At 40.3% G+C, this 26,164-nt stretch overlaps 2 protein-coding genes across 2 annotated transcripts in view; both read left to right on the top strand.

The window, feature by feature from the left end:
* The window catches only part of grm5a (glutamate receptor, metabotropic 5a), a 66,312-nt gene extending 64,415 nt beyond the window's left edge, over positions 1-1,897 (top strand). Inside the window, exon 9 of the mRNA XM_036595816.1 lies at positions 973-1,897. Within this exon, the coding sequence (XP_036451709.1) occupies positions 973-1,879 (907 nt within the window). The 3' untranslated portion in view covers positions 1,880-1,897. The remainder of the gene's footprint in view (positions 1-972) is intronic.
* Positions 1,898-8,889: 6,992 nt separating this feature from the next.
* On the top strand, positions 8,890-23,557 carry rab38b (RAB38b, member of RAS oncogene family). The gene is made up of 3 exons (XM_036595037.1): positions 8,890-9,214; positions 17,178-17,458; positions 23,294-23,557. Exons 1-3 carry the CDS (start codon positions 9,016-9,018, stop codon positions 23,444-23,446), a joined length of 633 nt encoding a protein of 210 aa, XP_036450930.1. The 5' UTR covers positions 8,890-9,015; the 3' UTR covers positions 23,447-23,557.
* The last annotated feature ends 2,607 nt before the right edge of the window (positions 23,558-26,164 follow it).

The following is a 26,164-nucleotide window of genomic DNA, read 5'->3' as shown; positions in this document are numbered from 1 at the left end:
AAGAAGAAGAAGACAAAGTAGAAGAAGAAGAATCTCATATGATTATTATGATGATCTATGAGTGACTTCTAACTAGGACATAATAGTAATAATAATAATCTTACATGATATCCTAATAATATCATATGGTTATATGATATTATTAGGATCTACAGATTAAGTATTTAGGTCAACAGATTTATGCTAATGTGACATCATTTGCTCTGAAATTGAAAAATAACATTTTTGTGTAAAATGTCATGCTGATGTTAAAATTTGCTAATTGTTCATCTGGATACGGCATATTTAGTTCCTCTGCACAGTCACCCACTGAGCTTTCCCTTAAATAAATGATCACATAAATAAATAAATATCACTAAAAATCTGTTTTGTCTTGCCTGCCAAAGGTTTGCTTTTGAGGATGAAAAATAAATTTAGATCATCTCCCCAACTGCGTATATTCTAGAGCACGGCGGAAAAAAGTCAAATGCCCCCCTCGAATAGGAGGGAAAAAACCTCAAAGAGCTGAACCAATTACCGTGCCTAAGTGTGATTCCTTCCTGGAGCAAATCAGAGGGATCATGCATGTGGGTTGAGGGTCCCCAAGAGAAATAGGAGGGGAAAGAGGAAGAGGAGAGAAGTGGATAATAGTGATAATGATGGATGTAGTGCTAACTTGAGCTTGGCATTGACAGAGTTCTCTCAGTGAACTATTCCAAACGCAGTACAACAGCCAGTGAATCACCGTGATGTTTATGCCTGTTCCAACTCTCTGCTCTAAGGTTATTTTGGGGGTAGATGAGATTTTGTGAAATATCGCAGATGGTTTGGAGTAATGTGAAAGTGTTGCCCTCTATGAGTGTCACCGTAGCAACTGTGTAGTGTGAAAGAAGCAGTGTAATCTATGGGTCATACAGTGTGAAACGGGCTTTAATGGCACATCTTGGTATCTACATGGTCCTGAAGTTCATAGAGTACCTTCTCTTTTTGCAGCTCTAATGGCAAAACGGTTACCTGGGCACAAAACGAGAGAGGCTACCGGCCGAACCTGTGGAAGCGCATTTCCATTCACATCAAGAAAAAGGAGGAGAGCAACCAGACGGCAATCATCAAGCCCTTCTCCAAAGGCTGTGATGCACCTCCAGACACAGGGGTCAAGCTGTCCTACGACAGGCCTCAGAGTGCCCAGCGTTACCCTGTGACCTACCGCCCACGCACGCCTTCTCCCCTGCCCACCGTGTGCCAGCGAGGGCCCGTACAGCGCTGCTGTGAGGACGAGGAAGCTGTTAGAGAACAGAAGAGGGAGGAATCTGTCAGAGAGCGGCCGCCACCAGTTGTAGCTTTGCCTTCGTACCTGACAGAGAGGTCCCAACGAGGTGGACCTCAACAGACCTCCATCATGGACCAAATCACCAGCGTGGTCAACCGCTTCACGGCCAACATCAGCGAGCTCAACAGCATGATGCTGCCAGCCAGCCCGCCTCCAGGCACGTCCATCAACGTCTCTGGTCCCAGCTCGCCCACCTTCAGGCTGCTCTCACGGGACATCCCTCAGCTTTCCACCACAGTGACCACCTACGCAGAAGTGGTGGCTGCAGCCAATGCCACCCCGCGCTCTGCTGTGGGCATCACTGGAGGCATAATCACCGGTGGGAGTAGCCGGGCATCCCCTGCTAGTCTCTCTGACAGCATCTATGACTCTTCATCCGCAGTCAGGACCACAGAGCTGGAGGAGCTGGCTGCACTCACGCCTCCGTCCCCATTCAGGGACTCCTCGGTGGGCTCGGCCAGTGACTCCCCTACTTCACCAGACTCTGAGCTGGCTCTGTGCCAGCCCTGCTCCCCAAAGTACGACCGACTGATGCTGCGCAATTACAGCCAGAGCTCTTCCTCGCTGTAAAAACCTCACTTTTCACAAGATTCCGAGTGAATCGCATGCCGCCAAATCGACACCGGCCCTCCCCTTAAACAAATGGGAGGCTGAGGGCATTTAGAACACTAGTCTGAAGTTTCTTTTGAATCAGATTCAATTTTACACTGTTCCAAAGTCTGTTTGGATCCGAACACTGCTGCAGAACTCGTGAGAACTTGGAATCCAGACAATTCTGAGAGGTGGATCAGGGATAAAACAAAGCAAGAGGGAACGCTGCAGGGAATTAGTTGTGTGAGTAGCCGCATTTGAGTCTGAACTCCAAATGTGAGAGAGTCTGGTCTCCTCACAAGAAGGAATAAACGGTATTTGGAATTTGTCCTGTCCTTATTGATGAGAGCGTCTAAGTGGAAATACAGAGCATTCAAAAAATTGACATAGATGATTAAAAGTGCTCCTCATCAGCTCCTGAATGAAGTGCTAAGGTTGAGGGCTTTTAGCTCACAGACACCTCTGCATAACTGTGCAAGGAAAATCATGGTGTGAAGCAACTGGGGGCATTCCACGGACCTCAGTTAACTTTGGATTCGGATGATATCCTGTGCTCGACATATAGCCAGTGATTCCAACGATGTCAAACAACTGAGATTTGTAAGACAACGATTCACGTGAAATAATGGAGGCATTGCTCTATTTGTTATTTGTATGTAAAGCTGTTCTGTGGCTACAAAACTTGCACAGTCATCTACATACCACAGTGGCGAACATCAAACGTAGATATTTAGTTAGTAAGGGTAGTACGGGACCAAACTACTTTCAGTGGGAAGGCTTCGTTATTTTGCACGCAACACGATTTCATGACAGATACCACTAAAAACAACAGATCTACTTGTTAAAGGCCAAAAACGTACTTTTTGGAAGTATGTGAATGCAAACTCTTCGGGCTACACAGTTTTTATGCACATTGTTGCATTCTATTATATGTCAACACACAACGCAAGCACAATCTGCATTGCGAGTGTTACAGCAAGAGGTGCTATTGCAACAGCAAAGCCTGGCCAAACTGTCTTGAACCGTCAATGTGCTTTCTCCTGGTCAACTCTTAAGCCGGGGTTACACTACACAACTTTTACCCCGATTTTAGCCCCAATTCTCAGTCTGGCTGAGTCTGTCCAAGTTGGCTCTAGTCTGCCGATCTTTGAGTCAGTCAGAGCCGACAGTTGGAGAGAGAGTCGAGTCGTGTTTGAGGGGTGCAGACTCAGATTTTTGGCCTCCCAATCATGTTTCAGACCAGTCTGAGTTTATCAAACGTTTGATTTTTTTTTGACCCGACTCAGAGCGTGATCTAGTTTAAACTGGTCAACAACTCAATCTGAACGGATTCCTGCAACAGCCAATGAAAACAGAGAGCGCAAAAGAAGAACATACAGCAAATAAACAAGGAAAACGGTGAAACGTCTGTCACGTGTGGAGCGAAGCTTTTTAATGAGCTGAGTTTAAGGGCACAATCGAGTTTGTGTACATTTAAAACTCTAAAAATATTACACTGGTCACATTTTTAAATCGACTTCAAACAAGTTTACCTGCTACTTCTTTACTGTGTCAGAAAAAACAGCAGAGAAAACAGCAGCAGCAGCTCCACGTTTGTTAATTTGGGTCCTAGTAACGGGAGAACGTGTGAGTTCGTGTGATTTTGCGTGAGTTTGCAAGAGTTCAGTGAGTTCCATTCGGTTCAGCAGCAGCTGAAAAGTTGAGCAGTGTGTGATCCCTAATCGTTTAGTGTGTGATCCCCAAAATTTCAGCCGCCCGAAAAATCCACAAAAAACAGTCGTATAGTGTGAGACGCCCAGTCTTTTATGATCTGTTCAGACTTTAAAAGTCGTGTAGTGAACCGCAGCTTTAGCAGACAAGCATTTAGACGAGTCTTATTAAAATTCAAATTATTTTCACACATAAACACTTATTTGAAGTATCATCACCTCTTCATGCTAGTAAAACAGGTAATGCAGTTCACACTCCTCTACTGCCGAATAACAGTCAGCCCTGTTCTAAATTGTCCTCTATCGCCCCCTTGACCACTGAGGGTTATAATTGTCACTGAAATGTATTGAGTTTGTGCAGAAGGGCTGTGCTTTTCCTTTTTTATGTTATTTGCATTCACATACTTGCCTTGAGTATGTTTCTGGCCTGAAACTTCAATATTTCAACATTTCTGTAAATGAATCTATTGAAGCAATGAAGTCTCACATTTGAATGTAAATTACATGCAGTACTGTGCAAAAGTTGGACACCACCCTTTGTTTATTTCATTTCCAGTCAAAAAGGACAATAAGTACGAGTTATTCATTTTTTAGTACTTGAAATTTCAAGCTTTGCTCAATCCACAGATTGTCCATCCTTTCACTGTGAGACAACAACTCAACACTATGGCTCTGAAAGGACGTGTAGCTGTCTAGAGGTCATTAGTGAGAAAGATAAAGATGAAAGAGAAGAAAACTTTCACTAGAACATCAAAACTGGACATCTGAGATGTGAGGTAAGGTTTTATGGACAGACAGTTCTAAATTTGTAATTTGATTACTTGGATGGTGAGAAGTACTAAATGCAACCAACTACTAAGACTGAACTTTGGAGGTGTGGAAAAATATCCCCAAAGATTTTTTTCTGGGGGTCTCCGGAAAGAATGAAAGCTGTAATAAAGGTAAAAGGTGGACATATTAAGTGGTGAAAAATCCTGTATTTAGTTTTTGAGGCTTCTGTGTAATTTTCTGTTAATATTATGTTTTTGCTGAAAAATGAATAACTTGTACTCAGTGGCTGATGGAAATTAAATGGCTGAAAGGATAAACTCTGACTTTTGCATAGTACTGTAGCTAGTTGTGTTGCCTGTACTATGTTTCCATAGTACTGAAGAATGAAGAATATTTTCATACTTTATTGTCCCTCTGCTTATTTGATATTCGAGAATTTGTCTATACTGAAAATATACACTGAACAGGCATAACATTATGACCACCTCCTTGTTTCTACGCTCGTTGTCCATTTTATCAGCTCCACTTACTATATAGGTGCACTTTGTAGTTCTACAGTTACAGACTGTAGTCCATCTGTTTCTCTGCATACTTTGTTAGCCCCCTTTTACTCTGTTCTTCAGTGGTCAGGACCCCCATGGACCCTCATATAGCAGGTACTATTTGGGTGGTGGATCATTCTCAGCACTGCAGTAACACTGACGTGGTGGTGGTGTGTTAGTGTGTGTTGTGCTGGTCTGAGTGGATCAGACACAGCAGTACTGCTGGAGTTTTTAAACACCTCAGTGTCACTGCTGGACTGAGAATGGTCCACCAACCAAAAATATCCAGCCAACAGCGTCCTGTGGGCAGCGTCCTGTGACCACTGATGAAGGACTAGAGGATGACCAACACAAACTGTGCAGCAGCAGATGAGCTATCATCTCTGACTTTACATCTACAAGGTGAACTGACAAGGTAGGAGTGTCTAATAGAGTGGACAGTGAGTGGACACAGTGTTTAAAAACTCCAGCAGCACTACTGTGTCTGATCCACTCGTACCAGAACAACACACACTAACACACCACCACCACGTCAGTGTCACTGCAGTGCTGAGAATGATCCACCACCCTAATAGTACCTGCTCTGTGAGGGTCCACGGGGGTCCTGACCACTGAAGAACAGGGTAAAAGGGGGCTAACAAAGTATCCAGAGAAACAGATGGACTACAGTCTGTAACTGTAGAACTACAAAGTGCACCTATATAGTAAGTGGAGCTGATAAAATGGACAATGAGCGTAGAAACAAGGAGGTGGTCGTAATGTTATGCCTGATCGGTGTAGGAAGATGCCTCTATTGCTCTACTCACTAAATACCCAAACTGTGATTTCTGATATAGCCATCCTGAAGTTGATTTAGTTGCAGTCATAGTTTAAAAAAAATAGTTTGTAAGATTTCAGTGCATTTTTTGCGATTGTATGTGAAGATCTTACGTGATCACTGCTTGTTTACAGTGAATATAGATAAATGTGTGCCAACTACATTAAAGAGAGAAGTAAGATTTTATATAGGCTCAGTTATTAAGGATTTCTCAGTAGACTGGTTGCTTGTGCGATGTGCAGTATAAAGGAAGCAATACTTATGAATGTAAGGCCTAGTCAGTTATTGCTCAAGCTCTCATTTCATTCGCACATGCTTTGCATCTTCTACTCTTTGAGGCATTGTATTTAAAACCATGAAGGTGTGCAATGTTTTTTTTTTTTTCCGGAAATTGTGTAGTTTCAAACGTGGAGCGGTCTGATTACCTCTTGTATCGACACAGAACACAGTATTATTCATATATATCTCAGATTTTCAAAGACAAGATTTATGTTTGTGATGATATCATATGGACCAAACCAGATACTCTTTTAAGACCACACTTTTTTATCTGATTTCAAGCAGTGCTCAGAGTTTCCTACGAATGGATGCACTGTGCGTATCTACAACCTTTAGTCTGATGAACAACGTGCAATATTCTTTATTGAATGGATGTACTGTAATGAGGATTTATGTTTGCATGCAGAACAGTGCCAATAGCTGACTCTGTAAGTGCTAACTCTTCTCACCACGACTTTTGTACGTTTTTCTAAACGTCTTTTGCATCTTTTGCTCTTTGCCTTTTTTCAGAGAATGTAGATAACGGCTCTAAGTGTGATGTATTTTTCTACCTGATATTTGTGCTGATTTAGTAATAGAGTTGTAATATAATGACCATTAGTTTGTTAAGCTTTGTGACGGTGGGATGAATGTAGCTTGTAATAGCATTTCTAATAGTTTCAGATGTTATTTATTGTGATTTTTTTATTCTGTTGCAGTTGTGTTGTGTGATAAAATGAAATGATTTACTGAGTATTATTAAAAAGGGACTTAAATGCAAAGATCTGATTTTTTATTCGGCATTATATTAGGAAGATAATGGTTATTGGAATATGTAGAAGTTTAAAGGCTGATTCAACTCTTTTATATTCTTCCCGTTTCCCTTTTTTTAACTCTTGACCCGATCAGCACACACACACACACACACACACACACACACACACACACTGCTTTGCTTTGAGCTGAACTTTAATTTTAGAAAAAGGACATTTTTACTTGTCTGATGAAATCTTCATTCTGTGTATTTAAAACATGTCTTTTTATACATATAATAATGAAAAAATATCTTTTCTTTTGATCTTTTAAAATAATATTAAAAACAAAAATCATTTACTCGCAAAAAAATAAAAAATGTAATTATTCTTTCTTAATATATTAAGCTGTTAAAAGTAATTTATTATAATTATTTTTAAGAAGATATTTTAAAATTCTATATCATTTTAATAGGTTTTAATAAATAAATTTCATTTTTAATAAATAAATAAAAAGTCATTTTTAGAGGGGACCTATTATGCTCATTTTCAGTGTTCATAATTTTATTCTGGGGTCTACTAGAATGAATTTACCTTCAATTAAAAAAAAAAAAAAGAAAAGAAAAAAAAAACAACATTTTTCTCATAAAGTACATCTCTATTCACCCTCTGTCTGAAACGCTGTTAGAGCTCCTGTGTCTTTAAGCCCCGCCTCCTGATGAGTCCAGTGTGCTCTGACTGGTCAGCTCACCCACTCTGTTCTGATCAGTCTGTTCTGAACCGCCAGAGCAGCGTCCTGCTACAAGTTCCGCCCCACATCGCTGTGGCTGTTCTTACTATGGCGTCAGTTCTGCTGTATCAGTTTGAGCCAGTCTGATCCTGAATGTCAGGCAGACTTGATCCACCTTCGCAAGCTAAAGCGGGAAGTTTTAGAGTAGTGCGTTTTTACACTGTGGCTCTCTTGTGTCAGAGCAGGCCAAGCTTGCTGGTAGGCGGGTAATAAGGATTATGTTATGAGATTGCCTCATCTTGTAACAAAGGAAAAGGGCTGGAACTCCAACGAGGCGTTTGAGGCAGCTGAGAGGAGCGATTTCTGTGGGAGAGAGTTTCTCCATCTGGAGTGTACTTTGAGCTTTGTATCTTTGCAGAACGTTTACATGCATAAAGCTAAATAACGCACTAAAGGAAAGAGAAAAACTGGAAAACCACAACCGGTCTCCTTTAACAACGCTTTTTTGTTTTTTTATTTAATAATTTAAAAAGTTATTTAAAATGTTTGGTTACACTTTATAATAACAGGCTCTAATAAACAGCAACTTAATCATTATCTAGTAGCTTGTGTATGACTGTTATTATGATAGTTGTATAATAATAATAACAGTTATAATAATAAAAAACAGTTATAATAATAGTACTATAATGGTAGAATAATAGTAATAACAAAATTGTAATAGTAAAGTTAGCAATAATAGTATAATAGTAATAGAATAGTTATATGTATATATAATATATAGTTATATATAATATAATAGTTGCAAATGCATTAATAAATGGTATGTTTTGGATGATTTGCCTCGCTCAGTTTATACGAAAGCCTTTTATCACTAGATCAAATCCACCTGACATCTGAACATGGAAGATATAAAATCTGAAAACTTTGACTTTTTTTTTGAAAGGCCTCAACATGGTGAGTGTCACAAAAATTTGCATAAACTTGAATAGTATTGAATAATATTTAAAGCTAATAAAAGGTTTAAATAAAAAAATCCCATATATATATATATATATATATATATATATACCAGCGTTTATAGGGGGGTAGAAAAATCATAGCACTTTGATATATATATATATATATATATTTTGTTACTTTTAATAAAATACATTTTATTTTATCTTTTTTACTTATGATTCATTTGCATTTTCCCTCATGACCACCATCACAAATATCCCCACTACGTCAGAATGTTCCTGTTTTCCCGTCATTAAGTGGGCACATGGTGCCCACTAAGCATTCCTAACAGTTTTACACACACAAGCAGGCACGCACACAGACGCCTTTCCCCTCCACACACACACACACACACATACACACACAGCTGGGGAAGGAAACACAGTGCACATGAGCTACTCTGACGGCCGGTCACAAGTTGGCCAAGCACACGCCCTTCACACACACACACACACTGCTGCCGCCTCAGGCGCTGCATCACTGAACTTCAGCGGGACTGGGACTGAGTAGCATGCGCACATAACAGCCACAGCCATGCAGAACCACCAGAAAGAACGTCTGTACAAAATCCTGGTTATCGGAGATTTGGGAGTGGGCAAGACGAGCATCATTAAGCGCTACGTTCACCAGACCTACTCAACGAACTACAGAGCCACCATAGGAGTGGACTTTGCTCTCAAAGTCCTCAACTGGGACTCAGAAACGGTGCGCTTGCAGCTGTGGGACATTGCAGGTAGGTGTGTGTGTGTGTGTGTGTGTGTGTGTGTGTGTGTGTGTGTGTGAGAGGTTAAAGGTGTGAACGGAATTCCAGCCTGGAATATTTATCTAGTTATCTACATTGCTGGTCTCCAACGCTGAAGCTGGTCCTGAAGCTTTGAACATCAACCTGCGTACAGCAGTGTCTAACTGACCATCAAAGCTATTCCTAGAGCTCTGAATCTAAATGTCTGATAGACCTGTTCTTTATTAGTCCACCATGAAGAGTTCAGTTCCACCTGTAACCCATCACAGCTGATCTAGATAATCAATTAACCCAATAAATGGCCAGGGGCTGCTGACAGGCCCAAAGCTTTATTACACGCTTTTATAAGCTAAGAATAGCTCAACCCGTTTGCATTGAACTCTCTGTAGTTACTAAATAATAAGCCTTAGTATGTAAAAAGCCTTGGATTTTAAGGGGTTAGCTACCTGGATTCAGCAGAGTTGGAACTGGACTCTTCATGAATCACCAGGATGACCACTGATCTAGACTTGGAATAGAGCTCCAACTCAAAAAGATGCAGCGGCGCTTCACGTGACTCTGAAGGAGCATGTGCTAGCACTCACCCTCCCTGCTTGGTACCACAGTGTGATGAAGAAGACCTAGCTAATGGGTGTAACAGGCAATCGGGGAGACAACTGGGTTAAAAATAATGAAATAATATACTGATATCTGCTGATGTAGACGAATAAAGAGCGGCTTTATCTGGTAGAGATAAGAAATGAATCGCCAGGTAAAGGAGTCCTCAGACTGCTCAGGCCTTTTTCCTCCAGAATGCAGTCTTAATCATCCAGATCCAGTCTCACGTGTCATGCACGACAGCCGCCCACCTCTCTCTCTCTCTCTCTTTCTCTGCCTCTCTCACACTCTTGCTCTCTCTCTCTCTCACTCAGCACCCAGACTCACTTCCCCACGTGGAAGGTATGCGTGCAATCATATGAGAACGGGTCTCATGTGAGTAAGATTTAGAGGCAAATCACAGGGGAGTCATTGTGGAAAAAATCGCTGTAAACAAACCGAAGAAAAGAGCCCTCAGACTGGTCTGACTCTTTATGGCTGTTGTCGGAAGAAAACCTCGTATCTCCAAAATGGTAACTTTACAGGAGAAGGAAAAAATAGATTTTATTTTTAATGTAAGTCAATGGAACCAGACGTTTTTCAAGTCATTTTGGGTCGTTTCTTTTGGTCCATTCTTCGTGAAATTTACACACAGTGTAAACAAGCATTTTCAAATTATGTCAAAAACTGAAAAATGGAGATACGAGGTTTTCTTCCAACAACAGCGTTATGCGAGTTATAACTGCTACCCCACATATAAATGACATATCACCCTAAGAAGGGCTTGACATAATGAACTACATCACATTAGTAGTTCATTATGTCAAGTATTAGGAGTGCTAGCAGTGTAGCTGGTTTCTAGAAGATTCTGTTCAGCTTGGAGGCTTAATAGGAAACATGTCTGCAGTCTTCGATTGGCTGGATCAGATTCAACACTGTTGGGTAATGGGTGCAGGTGTTGCAGTGTTAAAAAAGATGGTTCTTCAAGGGTTCTTTAGTAAAGACAGTGGTTCTATATAGAACCAGAAACTCTCAAAGAGCCATTTGCATGCTTAAATTGTGCTTTGCATGGTGAAATGGTTTGTCAGGTTGATGAAGGATGCATTGAAAAGAATGGTCATTTTTGAAAATGGTTCTATACAGCACCAAAAATTGTTCTTCTATTGTTACAAGCTTGAAATCATAACAATAGAAGAACCTCTTTTGGTGCTATATAGAATGCTTTTCCGAAAGGTTCTATAAAGGTTCATATACACATTTTTCATCAACCTGAAGAATCATTTTACGATGTAAAGAACAAATGGTTCTTTGAGAGTTCGTAGCTCTACTAGAATAATTGTCTTTACTAAGAACCCTTTAAGAACCATCTTTTTAAGACTAACACCTGCTCCCATTAACTACCAGTAATGAATCTGATCCAGCCAATCAAAGACTTCCGAAGAAGTAAGTGAAATCCATGACCAGCATTGTGACCACTGCTGTAGAGGAACCCCTTTTGATTCTGTTCAATGGATGGTTCTTTAAAGAACCCTTTCTGCAAATGAGATGTGACTGTGAAGAACCTTTTCAAAGTTTACATCAATTAGATGAATGAATGTTTTTCCTATAATCTCAGCAAAAGGGTTCTACATAGTACCAAAAAAGGTTCTGTGACTTGTGATCATAGCACAAACCTTTTTGCTAATATAGGAAACCATTTTTTAAAAAGTTCTTTAAAGAACCATTTACAACATGTTCTCCCTCATGGAGATAAACCATTAAACCATGCAAAGAACCTTCTAAGGAGTCAAACGGTTCTTTGAATTTAGAGAACCATTTTTGTAAATGTGATGTGTGCACAGAACACAACCTTTTTAAAGTTTCAAGGACCTCCACAACATGTATAGGTTCTAGGAAGAACCTTAAGTTGGTAAAAATTGAGCCTTTCAAAGGTTCTTCAAAGTGTGTGGTGTGCTGGTACGAGTGGATCAGACACAGCAGTGCTGCTGGAGTTTTTAAACACTGTGTCCACTCACTGTCCACTCTATTAGACACACCTGTGTTGTTCGTCCACCCTGTAGATGTACAGTCAGGGACGATAGCTCATCTGCTGCTGCACAGTATAAGCTAATCATCCTCTAGTCCTTCATCAGTGGTCACAGGACGCTGCCCACAGGACGCTGAGGCTAACAAAGGGGGCTAACAAAGTATGCAGAGAAACAGATGGACTACAGTCTGTAACTGTAGAACTACAAAGTGCACCTATATAGTAAGTGGAGCTGATAAAATGCACAATGAGTGCAGAAACAAGGAGGTGGTCTTAATGTTATGCCTGACCAGTCTATATATAACCATTATCTTAACCAAGGACCCTTGAAGAACCTCTTTATTTATGAGTGTAGAACTGTATGTCCAAGCCAAGAATCACTTAGGAACCCCAATTTTTAAAAGCATAGGCTTAGGTTAAGACTAGAATTGGGCTTCAGATTGTATTGACTACCCTGGACTGCTGGACACTTTTCTATTGTCCCTGCATTGCTGACCTCTTTAGGATCTTCACTTATTTGCAGACTATGCGACAAAGTCACTTTCCCAGGCACAGCTCTGTAACTAGCTGACTGCATTCCGAAACCTCCACTTGTTCTCTGGCTTAATAATGATGGCCTAGACCAGCTGGTGCCATTGTGCAGCTCTGAGCCTCCAAACTTATTTATTTTATTTCCTCATCAAACAGATTTAATGGAGACATGTCAGCCTGGTGGTTCCCATTAGTGCAGCTACACCGTCAACTCATGATGACACTTCTTGTGGTACTTGGTAATCCAGGAAATAAGATGCTTTATATTACATGACATACACCAATCAGCCATAACATTATGACCACCTCCTTGTTTCTACGCTCATTGTCCATTTTATCTGCTTCATTTACCATATAGGTGCACTTTGTAGTTCTACAGTTACCTGCATACTTTATTACTCTCTTTTACCTTGTTCCTCAATGGTCAGGACCCCCATGGACCCCGACAGAGCAGGTATTATTTGGGTGATGGATCATTCTCAGCACTGCAGTGACACTGACATGGTGGTGTGTTAGTGTGTGTTGCGCTGGTGCAAGTGGATCAGACACAGCAGTGCTGCTGGAGTTTTATCAGCTGCACTTCCCAAACTGTATTTCGCTGGCATCGGAAGAAAACCTTGTGTCTCCAAAATGGTAACTTTACAGGAGAAGGAAAAAACCTACTTCACTTTTAATGTAAGTCAATGGAACCAAACCTTTTTTCCAAGTCAATTTGTGCCGTTTCTTTTGGTCCTTTCTTCATGAAATTTACATACAATGTAAAAGGCAACAGGCATTTTCAAATTCTGTCAAAAACTAAAAAACGACAAAAATGGAGATAAGAGGTTTTCTTCCAACGGCAGCGATGTATGACTCTAAAAATATGCCTTTAAAGTAGGATCACATTAAATGCACACACACACACACATCATCTAAACCGCTTATCCTTCTGGGTCGTGGTGGGGTGCTGGAGCCTATCCCAGCTGTCATTGGGCGGAAGGCAGGATACACCCTGGACAGGTCGCCAGTCCATCACAGGGCAGACAGACAGACATACACATTCACACCTAGGGGCAATTTAGCATGTCCAATCAGCCTGACTGCATGTCTTTGGACTGTGGGAGGAAACCGGAGTACCTGGAGGAAACCCACGCAGACACAGGGAGAACAGGCAAACTCCACACAGAGATGACCCTGGCTGCCCGGCCGGGAATCGAACCCAGGCCATTCTTGCGGTGAGACGACAACGCTAACCACTGTGCCACCGTGCCGCCCTCACATTAAATAGTATGTATTAATACAGGACCCAGTAATAACCCTCTTATAACCACTGATGTATTTTTTTAAGGGGTGATTTTTTCCCCAGTTTTCTCCCCAATTTAGTCGTCTCCAGTTCCACCCCCCCAATCACACGATACCACCAGCGCTAGGAGGGCATAGGCTAACACAGTCTTCCTCTGAGACCTGTGAAGTGCCACCGCATCTTTTCGAACTGCTGCTCATGCGACATCATTGGACAGCCAAAAACGCTCGGAGGAAAGCGCCAACCGCCAGTTCTGTTATGTCAGGCATCTGCGCTGACTAGCATCTTGCTGAGTGATGGGGGAGAGGCGGGGCCATCCCACCCTCCCAGAGAGACAGAGGCCAATTGTGCTCTCTTGGTCTCCCGGCCACAGATGCTGTAGCAACCACTAATAATTTTTAATAATTATGAAAAACATAATTACAGTGTAGAATAGCAGAGCTAAACCCTGCATTGCACTCTGCACTGTATTCTGTATTCCACACTGTAAATCTGTATTGAAGAACTGCTATTACAGTTTAAAAATAATGCCGATTAATAAAGATTATCACAGCAACGTGTCTTATCATCTCAAGATAATCAGTATGAAAACACTAGAACTTGTCAGTTTGAACAGATACTGCTAATGGGGACGATTTGCAAGATAGGCAGATCAAATAAGCCACAATGATGTGCCTCATTCAACAGTTATTGTTCAGTAATGGTGAGATCTCATTAGTGATATAAATATCAGAACATGATTTGCATGATAAGTAGCTCCTATGGCAAACCATGACTATTAGAAAAAGGCCTTTAGTTTGGGCCTTGATGTCAAAAAACAAGAAAATAACAGCACACAGCATCATTCGATTTGTGAAAGTCTAGCTTGCGAGACAAATAACAGACTAAAGTACAACTCAGATGGGATTAGTTTACATGAGGAGGTGGGATAATGTGATTTCACCACTGGCCGTGTGTAATGTTTATGAGCGATTCATGTGGGATATGAAATCTCGGTGTAAGCTACAGAGATGGGAGTGGCTACCAGATTTACATGCTACCTTATCTCAGAAAACATGTCGAAACATTTAATTTAGCTGTTATTTAGCTTAAGTGAAGTCAGTAGTATAGTCATTAGCGTGGGAATTCACAGTCAGCAGACAACACCGCAGCATAAAATCATGCTTTACTGTTCGGAGTCATACACAATACATATCAGCTTGATCTGAGCCACGGAGAACACAAGTAAATCCTTCTTTCTTTCATTAAACAGCAGGAAATGCTTTTCCACAGGACATAATGCTGTTTTACCGACCTGTCAGTTTGCGCTGGATTAATATAATCTGGGGTTATTTCTGCAGCTCGCTGTATGGTAGGTAAAAAGCATCTTTACTGACGCAAGAGCGTGCAGTCCGTAAAAATAACTGACATGTCAGATTCAGACGGGACTGAAATTACTGAGAAATGCTGTTAAAAAAATTACATTACCCCACCTCCTCGTGTAAAATTAATCCAGTCTGAATAGTGCTTAAGGGGTGTTCTGATTACGCCTTTTCAAGCCCTCTAAAGCATGTTTCTTTTCAGAACTGTGAAGTAATGCCAGAACTGAAAAGCAATGCACATCACTCTAACAAGGTTGCCATCTCAGCCCTGTAAAATTCCTGGACACTCCATAAGTGGCTTGATTTTTCACTATATTCAACTATGTTCACAATGCAGTCTGAAGTAAATAGACGTCAGTTCAGCTACAGAACCTTACAGTCTCAGTTATCACACTGAAGTGCTGCCTAAAGCCTAAATATGTCACCAACAGTGTACCTTTCCCAAACAACTGTCCCTATACTGAGGCTGGTCTGAACCATTCAAACCCATTCTTTACATACAAATGGTTTGACTGGGTTAAAAGAAGCAGGACTGTCATTAAAAAATACATAGATATAGAAAACATATGAAATGCTTGTTTGGCGGGATCACAAAATGTCCAGGAATGGAATTATAAACCAAAAACCTGTACAATCCAGGGAAATCCTGGATGGGTGGCAGCATCCACAGCTGACCAATCATTATCCAGTCTTCCCTCTAACCATCTCAGCCATGGAGGAACATGCAGGAAAAGCTGGTTTGGGCTGTTTTTGAACACCTGGAGCTGAACAACACAAATGTTACCACAATCTGAATGTCAAAAAGACTTTTCTGTTTATTATTAGCACGTCAGTTTCAAAATTTGATCTCGAATCGCTTTCTCGTGTTTATCTACCTCCAATCAGATGCCTTAACCCGCCCCCTGAGATTGAGTGTCGCTCCCTGAAACAACTAAAGCATAAAGTAAAGCCAGGGGTTTCTGTCATTAATATTATATTGTATGTTGCAGTTTTACAAAGGTACCTTCGTTAAAGACTTACAGCGTTTTCACATTTAGTTCGTTTTAATAGAACCGAACTGAGTTAAGTGAACCTGGAAGGGAACCAACTGCAAATGACCTGTTCTTTTTGTGTTCACAATGTAAGTGAACTATAAAGAGGACTCTTTCTGGTTTTCTTTCTGGTCCTTTGAGATCTAAGACTACTTCTTGTTCAGACCACAACTCTATTAGATCTCACAATGTGTGCAGTGCTCGCAAAGTGGGCAGCATTATCTGATAAATCTGACCTTTCAGGTGGTGAGACAAACCATCAGACACGCCTTCTGCCCTCCTATTGGCCGAATTGGAAAAATGACCCTGCGTGTCTGCTGCGGTGGTTTCCGTTTTCGGAAATTGAATTTTTATCCATTAAACATTCAGCGTGAAAGCAGCTAAAAATTGTTTTGCGTGTCCAGTATCAGCCTTTAATGCGGTAAAATCATGCAGGCTCTCAAATCTTATCGCTTTAATATCTCAGGGCTGCTGTCTTGTCGCAGATCACCGACAGGCTTTATCCTGAGTAGAACCCTATAAATGATCCTTGGTCTGTTTTTACCTGTAGTGCTGAAGACTGTGTCTGTGTGTACGGTGAGCCTCGAGGTCTTCACCATAAAGCTAAAGCGGACTGGGGCCGTTTTGTTTTCACAATGCACAAATCAATCGAACCACAAAGCAAACCACAAACAAACCGAACTGAGACCACCTCTCAAGGTTCGGTTCGTTTTTCGGGCCATTTAGTTTCGGGTCCGAGTTTGTTTGGTGTGTTAAAGTATGCAAAAGAAACCATGACTCAGCAGTCTCAGTCCACTTCAGACAGTGAAACGGCCCAAACGGCCTAAATGTTATTGGAAGAGACTGTTAACTATTTGCACCCATTATACCCACCTATTGTGAATCAACATGTGATTGGCTGATTCCACTATCACTTTTTAATCATGTTGGTGGTTAATTAGATGCTTAAGGCCTCCTGTCCAGCTCCTGAAGGCCTAACCCAACTGGACAACTAGCTTGGCTGTATCTACTGATGAACCTGTTGAACCTGTCGGTGTACAGTTTCTCCATAAGCCACATGAGTTAAGCACTTGTTATGCAGCTGCTGTAATATGGTTTAATGTTCTGTCTGCTCTCTCTCTCTTTGTCTCTCTTGCTGCTGGGGAAGGCCAGGAGCGCTTCGGGAACATGACGCGGGTTTACTACAGAGAGGCCATGGGGGCGTTCATTGTTTTTGACGTCACCAGGCCTACGACATTTGAAGCAGTCAGCAAATGGAAGGAGGATCTGGACTCAAAGTTGACACTGGCCAATGGCAAAAGCATTCCCAGTGTGCTGCTGGCCAACAAGTGTGACCAAAGCAGAGACATTGTGGCTAATAACGGCCTCAAGATAGACCAGTTCTGCCAAGAGAACGGATTTGCTGGATGGTTTGAAACCTCAGCCAAGGTAAGGTGTATTATTGACATGGGATGCTCGAACATTAATGTTTTCTTCATTAAATAGTTCCCCTTCTAAAACCTGATCAGCTGAGCCACGTTCCAAGCCACTGCAAAAGTACATGAGATATACGTTCCCATGCAACTAAATGTGCAAAGACCAAAATGCTAATGGTTCTGGCCTGGACAGAGTCCAGATTTGAACGCTGTAGAGAATACATGGTCTCATATTAAACACAAACTAGCTTGGAAATGTTTTTCGACTGTTTGAAGCCATCAGTCCTGAGTGGAACAATATTGCCTCTTCCTTCTGTAAAAGACTGTCTGCAAGTTCACCCACAAAACTCCACCATTTAAGGAAATCAAAGGGAAAAGCTACCACATACTGAGTTACTTTATCAATTTGTTTAATTCTAAATGCTAATTTACTGACTGAAGCCCAATAAATTAATGTTTTGCCATTTTGGGCTTTTGTAAAGGAGTTCACACATTTGACTGCACATATCAGTTGAACTGACCACTGCAAAAATGAGCAAAAAGGGAGTCCTGCCTTCCTTAGTTACTGTTGCCATGTCTGTCAAACTTTCAGTACAGACCACCTGGTTCATGTAAATGAACTGGCCTTGTGAGATGTTCAGTGATGACATGTTTGAATTGAAAAAATATGAATATAGGCTGAATTAGGATAATAAAATGGATACTGAAAAGCATCTTTACATTAATCAAACCAAGGAAATCCTTAAGCTACTGACTGTTATTCTGCAAATTCTCATGTCTAATAAGGAGGAAGATGGAGCGAATGAAGCTGCCCCTTCAGATGAGCTAATGCTACTGCTAAAGCTAAAGCTAAAGCTAAGACTGGAGCTGGGAAAGCTCATCTTAACATTAGGCCTCATTCACCAGTCATTCTTAAGAGGAAATTTCTTGTTAAAACCCACTTGAAACCTTGAAGTTTTCATGAAGTTTTCACAAAGACTCTTATTTGGGATTCGTTCTTAGGTGAGAAAAGAATCTACACACACTCAAGAGCACAAAGGTGTGTTCTGCGCTTTAAGAACACGTCATGAATCTGACAAACACTTTTTCTCAGGAAAAATTTGAGAAATAAACTTAGGAAGATTTTGGCGAATGAGGCCAATTATTCTATAATTTTGGAACTCATATTAAAATGAGAGTTTAACAAATACAGTAACACAAAGTCTAGTTTACTTTATAGTCTGTTAATAGTTTTGATTTCGAGCTGTGAGTGTGGTCATCAACTTAAACATTTTCCCCAATTTACATCTCTTAGAGCAGTGGATCCCAACCCGGGTCCTTGAGTAGCCCCTGTCCTACACATTGTACTGTTTTCCCTGCTCATAACACACCTGATCCAAATAATTAGCTCATTAACAACCCTTCCAGACCTAAAGTGGGTGTGTTGGGAGTAGGGAAAACACTAAAATGAAGGGTTGGGTTGGGTACCTGTGTCCTAGACTAATAATTCTCAATTACTGCCACCACTAATGTCATTGCAGGTGTGCTTAGAGTGCTCAGAGACAGCTGGCTGAGAGATGTGTCAATCATTCTTTCGAAAACTGTCAATTCTGTATTAATGTGGTATTTTATTTAAAAGCCTGTACTATACAGAATAATCTTTGACCACTGTGTTACTTGGCAACTTTAGGCTTGTGTTAGCAAATTATATTGCTTGGCTGAAGAAACTTTACTGTAAACCCCCTTTGCAGCCCAACATCACCCCTGGTAAAATCACTGTAACATGTGGCCAATCAAGGCTTACTGCTTTAATTCATTAAACCATATGTAAATACCGTTTTTTTCTTAGAATATGTGCTATTCATCTCATATATTCTTGGTGATATTACTGTGTATTGACTCTTTTGAGAAGATAAAAAACTCCTTTCTTGATATTTACTATTTAAAACAATAGTTCAAGTTCATAAAGGAAATCTTAATAGAGGGAATAACAGTGGCCAAGCTGATGCTGTAGGTTTTGTGTCCAGTTGGCTGTAGTCTGACCAGAATTTCATACAGATGTGGAAAGAGGATTGTAAAATAAATTTAACCCTGGAGTTCAGCAACATAAACTACCTGCTACTTCTTAACTGTGCACATCATCAGCACCTCACACAGTGTATCCTGAAGAGAACTGATCTTTCACTGAACCCATTCCAGAGTTCACTACATTATGTCACAAGTAAAGGCACTCTTTTGTGAGTGTTAAAACACAGGAAGTGTTAGCACTTAATGCATCCTCGTGAGTCAAAAGGGGAATTCTGCAAAATGTCCTGAAAATTTCCACATAATTAATCTTAAGATGTAAACAAAGTCAATCAGAGTCGTCTGATGTGAAATGAGCTATTCTGCATTAATTTACCTGTAATTGTTCACAGTGGTGGTGACTGGAACCTGGATTATAGAAACATCCTAACTGTGAAATCTCATCTTTTCAGTCACCATGACAACTAAAGTTAGGACTGAATTTAGGACAGTAGGCAGTTTCTGTCTAAAGAGTTCATTTTATGCCTCGAAACCCTCTAAATCTATACTCAAAAATGTTTTCCCACTTCAGGCTCTGAAATTAGATACAAGACAGGTATTTTGACCATTTATGAATAATGAGCAACATTCTCATATACCCCATTATATTGATATTAATGCAGTAAAAACATGAAGTATACACATAGAGGAGAAGGAAAAATTGGGAAAAAAATTGTTTTAACCAAAATGTTTTCATTAAAATCTTATTTTCCAGTCATTTTCATTTCATTTTCATTTTAAATAACTGAAGGCTAATAAACTGGGTAACAGGGTTGCAAATGTGGCCTAAAATATGTATTCATTGTAGTTTTGTTTTGACTTTTTTTACATCGGTAGTTAGCTAAACATAACTAATTTACACATTTTTATTATTTTGATTAAATGTTTACTTTTCAGCTGTGCATATCATAAACCTAAAGTTAAGCTATATATAGTTGGTTGCTTGGTAACCAGCATGACAGCTGATTATCCACCTCGATCGAGTAGTTTGGGATTTCCAAACTTGAGATAAAATGTTGTAAGATAACATATAACTCCTAAATTAAGATAAAATTTGCTTATATGAATTTCCAAAAACCGTATCTTGACCTCGTCAGATCTTAAATTAGGACTAAAGATAGGGAGTTTCTGTAATACGGTGCCAGATGTCCAAAACATTTAATGTCTTTAAAGCTGAAAGTTATTAGACAAAATTGTTACAAATATGTTGCCTGATATCTGAGACATTGTTTTACCATAGTTTAGAGAGGATCAATTACTCTCAAAACAAACTGATTAAGATCCTGTGACCCTCTGATACCTGAAATGGAGAGAACATTATCAATAAGGAACAGCTTGAATTGGCCGATATGATAATATTTCATCATTGTCATAAAAAACGATGTCACAGTACACTTTTCTGAGCATATCGTGGATATTGTCAGTACTTAGAGAACACAGACTAATGTTTCATTACAGAGTCAGCATAATTAGGCCTTTTTAATTGGATTTAGTGCAGAGCAGTTTGTAAAACACTGCATAAAAATCTTTATAGTTGAAAGTTTATTATTTTTTTATTATAGCATTTTTTATATTGTGGCACTACAGGTTCTGCTCCAACTTATCAAATCTCAGAAAAACTAAAAATCATGATGAATATCATGTATCGTGAAAATGTCTTTAAGCGTCATGATATTCGTTTTTGCCACATCGCATATAAAGTTGTTTATTTTATGGTCTGTGTTAGACTATTCAACTATTCGCTGTTTCTCTTTTAGAAAAGACTGATGAGCCTCATGTAGTCGGCTCCGGCCCTAATGGGATGTCAGGCGCCCAGGATCAGGAGATCATGAGGAAACGTGCATTATAAGTTACCTTTGGAGACCTCTAATTAAGTGCTCATGAATATTCAGGACCTAATTACACCTGACAGTCACACCGAGCAGTTGCTAAGGGAAAAGGACCAGGTCTGACACTCACTCGAGGGCTCACTCATTAAATCTAATGAAGACGTTCTGTATTCGGGATGCAGTTATTTATTTATTTATTTATTTATTTCAATTCAGCTCCCCTTTTCATTCATCTGTCATGAAGCGGGAGCCTGAACTGTTTTAAATGAACCCTCGCCTGGTACAATTTCACGTCTTTTAATAATTCACTATGACTGTCCGACCTACTTCTGGGCGAGCGGAGATCAAAGCGAGACCTGCTATCGGCTTATGATCAAAAGTGGTGGAAACAATCAGATACCAGTGCCGCGGGTGAACGTTCGTACCACCCGACACTGTTCCGCGCACTTTCATGTGTGCAATTGGTCCAAAAAATTCACATTTCTTTCCCTAAATCCACTCAATCAAAACGTCTCATTTCCGCTTCCATTAAGTCCAGTTCTGCTGGATACTTTTCAGAGAGGAAGCAGCTGATAATGTAACCAGTATTACAGTGTGATTCCATACATTATGACTCCACTTACATAACTAATGACCACACCTCCAAACATGACAGTGCAAAGAACATGTTGGGTGCTGACCACATGCTTAACGGTGTGCACCGAAAGACTTTTACTTTGTTTAGTGCAAATTAAGCACAGATGTTCAGTAAAGGTTGGCTAAGGCTATATGAGTATATGCCTTCATTTTAAGGCTGTTACACACTGAATGCAACACAAATAAATGTCAAAATGCAAAAATATTCAGACACGGAATTTCTTTGTTCGTGCCAAAGCAAAAACAAACAAATGGGAAGAATATCACTAAACTTTCACAATCCTCTGCTCCTCACAAAATACTCTGCATTTAGGAAAAGCAAAAGGAGAACAGAAAGTTTCACCTCCTCATTCTCATATAGCTCAGATCTGAGTGCCCAGTTTGAGCCCCATTTGAGTTGCTACTGAAGATGTTAACACCATCCGTGACAAAGCAGAAGACAAACTAATCTTTTTTGACATTTGTGAAAAAGTTGTAGTTACCGGGAGACAGCCAGCTGGTATTTTGGTTGTTGCCATGCCAACGCCAGAGATGAAAGTGATTGATTGAGTTCAAGTTTGCAAAAATGTAATAGACAAATAGAATAACGTTGCATTTTCACCATCTGAAAAGTTATACAACTAGATATATCTGATGATCAACATAATAGGAAACAATTCAAGTAATTTTATAATATAGATTGTTATAAGAACACTTTTACCGCTTTTAGTACACCAGAAAGTAATGAAGTATGAGTTTATTTCTAACTGTTTTAGCGCTGTAATTTGATGAGGGGGTTTGCTACTTCTCCTAGAGCGCTAGCATGCTCTCTATGTCTGAACAAATGAGTGCGTGCTAGCCCGCTTGCTTAAAAGACTCCCCCGCTCACTGACAAGAGTTGACCAAAAAACATTTAAGATGATGGTTGAAAAGAGGCCGTTTCTCTGTCTGTGCGTTCAGCCCCAGAGACATTCCAGCAGACTGTTGCCAGATTATGTGGGATCCCCTTCATATTTCACTTTCTGTGAAAATGTTTTTTCCACTGATGTTTATTCCATTGTAATTTTCAGGTTTCATTCAAAAACACACATGAAAAGCAAAATAAATAGAAATAATTTATGAAGTGGTTTGCATAAAGCACCATAATTATAACTGTTTTCTTTATTCGGCCCTTAACATGAAACACGTCTACAGCTTTTCTTAATCTTTATAATAACTAATTATTAGAGTATTCTCTTATACTACTAATAATAGAACATTAGAGTATTCAATAGATTATAAAAACTGAAAATGTTCACTGGTTGATATTCTTGATCTTGAAAAAAAACATCTGTCTCACTCTTCCTCTCTCACTCTTGCAGGAAAACATCAACATCAACGAAGCTTCAAACTTCCTGGTCAAACACATCATCGCCAGCGAGAACGACATCCTCAAATCAGTGGTTCCAGACACCATCTCACCCCAGCTGACCCCGACCAAAGAGATGAGCTGCTCCGGGTGCTTTAAACCCTAACAGAGAGCAACGTCTGTCTCCAGAACAGCAGCCGAGGAGGACTGCAGGACTGAGGACCCTCTGCTCCCACTCTGTCTATTATCACATAGCTGGAGCAGGACAGCAAAGACAAGTGTGTGTGCGTGTGTATGTGTGTGTGGGTGGGTGGAACACAAAGAGGAGTCCAATTATATATGAAAAGGTACTTCAGTGATTTCAGTGTTCTTGGTTATTAATGTGTAATGACAGTCTGCTGCTGGCATGAGCAGTTTACACACACTCTCCGCTTTAATAGAAACACCCACCTTCCTCTTCCTCTCATTGGTCAGTTTACAATGAACATTAGGTCCATTGTAAAAAGGGGATACAGTTACTGACTGCAGTCCATCTGTTGCCACACACAATTGTGCAGTTTTTGACCACAAGGCTGCTAGCGATCAGATAATGTGTGGGTGGAGGACTATTCTCAGTTCTCAGCACAGCAGTGATTCTGACATGGTAGTGTGGTGCTAATATGTAGTGTATCACGCACAGTAGTGTTGCCAGGTTTGTGACGATTGTATGTATGTCATGATATTTATATATCATGTCACTATCTATCTATCCATCTATCTATCTATCTATCTATATATATATATATATATATATATATATATATATATATATATATATATATATATATACACAGACAAAAACTCCAGTAGCACTACTGTGTCTGATCCACTCACACCAGTGCAACATACACTAACACACCATCACCACATCAGTGTTACTGCAGTGCTGTGAATGATCCACCACCCAAATAGTACCTGCTCTGTGAGGGTCCATGGGGGTCCTGACCACTGAAGAACAGGCTAAAAGGGGGCTAACAAAGTATGCAGAGAAACAGATGGACTACAGTCTGTAACTGTAGAACTACAAAGTGCACCTACATAGTAAGTGGAGCTGATAAAATGGACAATGAGCGCAGAAACAAGGAGGTGGTCATAATGTTATGCCTGATCGGTGTATGAGGACAACCAGGAGAAATTTTGGGCTTATGTGGGCTTCTTAGGGAGGCAACAAACTGAGTATGAAATTTCATAACCAATCCAGTGCTTCATGAAGGCGAAGCTCAAAGTAGTTGGCGATGGTGTGCTTGTGCACTCATCAGAACTGTCTGACAGAAGACAAGCCTTTTGTTAGCCCATGGATGTAATGCAAGAAACCCCCCCCCCCAAAAAAAAAAAACTCCAATTAAGCATGTAGAAGTGGGGGCAGGTGCGGAAGACACATAAAAAATAGTAAAAATAAAAAAAGTAAAATGAACGCAACCTCAAGCTCTGCTGTTTTGCTTGCTATCCATCACTCTGGAAGTTGCAAGAGAATGGAATAGATGCATTTAGAGGTGGGTTTTAAAGGGGACACATCCATGTTTGCAGCACATTTCACCACAATCCAGCACCAAAAGTTTAACAAGTTGTCTCCAGACTTTCTTGTTGCACGTTTGGTCCCATAAGACTGTTTAACTGTATTACACTACAGGCCAAACGTATGGAAGCAAGCGTCATAAATATTTTACTGTTTATTATATGGCCAACAAGCAAAACAGCACCACGTTTCTAGTTTGACCAAAGACGTTTTTAGTCTTGCTCTAATGTTTTAAATATAGAGAAAACCTTCGCACTCTTTGTTAATAACAGGCCCTTACTCTTTACAGACTCCCACTTTAACACACCTGATTCAGTTTATCAGTCCTGCAGGAGCTTCTGACTGTGAGAATCAGGAGGAACTCATTAGAGCTACAGTAAAACTCGGCAGAGACAAACTAATAAAGAATCCGTTTGCAGTAATGTGTTTTATTTCTGGATTATATCTGGATAATCCAGATAAACTTTGTCTGTATTCTGCTACTCTATACACTCTTCACTGACATGGATCCCCAGTTTGACCAGATAAACATTGACATGTACGGCGTTTCCATGTTACTTCCAGTAACCGAGTGTAAACATTGTTTCTCACTTGCTATTATCAGTGTATTACATGCTTTCGGATATCAGAGTGAACCATTTAATACAGGCAACGAATCATCTGCGGTGGTGGAGGAGAAGGCTGTGATTTCAGAAGTGGTCTGCGCCACTAATGTCAGAAGGAGTTTTTAGACACGAGAGGAAAGTTAAAGTAAGATATTAAATATATTTGTATAATATTAGTAGATTAAACATCCAGCAAATTTAGAACAAGAAAAAAAAACAGAAATGTAATAAAATTGCAGTTTAAAAACTCTGATCAGACAGTTCTCTCTGTCGGGGAACTGTCTGGGCGTGGCCTAATATTCTAATGAGAACACGAGATTGACAGCCCTCAGTCTGACACTCCCAGTCTGCCATGCGTCTGAAGCAGAACTTAACACAACAAATGCAAAAGAAGCCGAGAGAAATGAGTGAAACAGACTCCACATGTACTGATGTACGCTCGCCGTGTTCACTCACTGTAAACATTATCCAGCTCTTATATGGCGACAGCCTATAAAGGCTGCTATTCCCATTACTGCTGGATCTGCATCCAGGGAATGTACACACAGACAGACGACAGACAGACAGACAGACGACAGACAGACAGAGAGATGAGGAAGCTTGGTAGCTCAGTTATGCATGCTAGGTTAGCTTTCGCTCGGTGGTTAGCTTTCGCTTGGTGGTTAGCATTCACTCTGTGGTTAGCTTTCGCTCGGTGGTTAGCTTTCGCTTGGTGGTTAGCATT

Source organism: Colossoma macropomum, unplaced genomic scaffold, assembly GCF_904425465.1.
Source record: "Colossoma macropomum unplaced genomic scaffold, Colossoma_macropomum, whole genome shotgun sequence".
Classification (NCBI taxonomy): Eukaryota; Metazoa; Chordata; class Actinopteri; order Characiformes; family Serrasalmidae; genus Colossoma; species Colossoma macropomum.
Note: the sequence above shows the minus strand (reverse complement) of the source record. Positions and strands in the feature narration are given on the sequence as shown.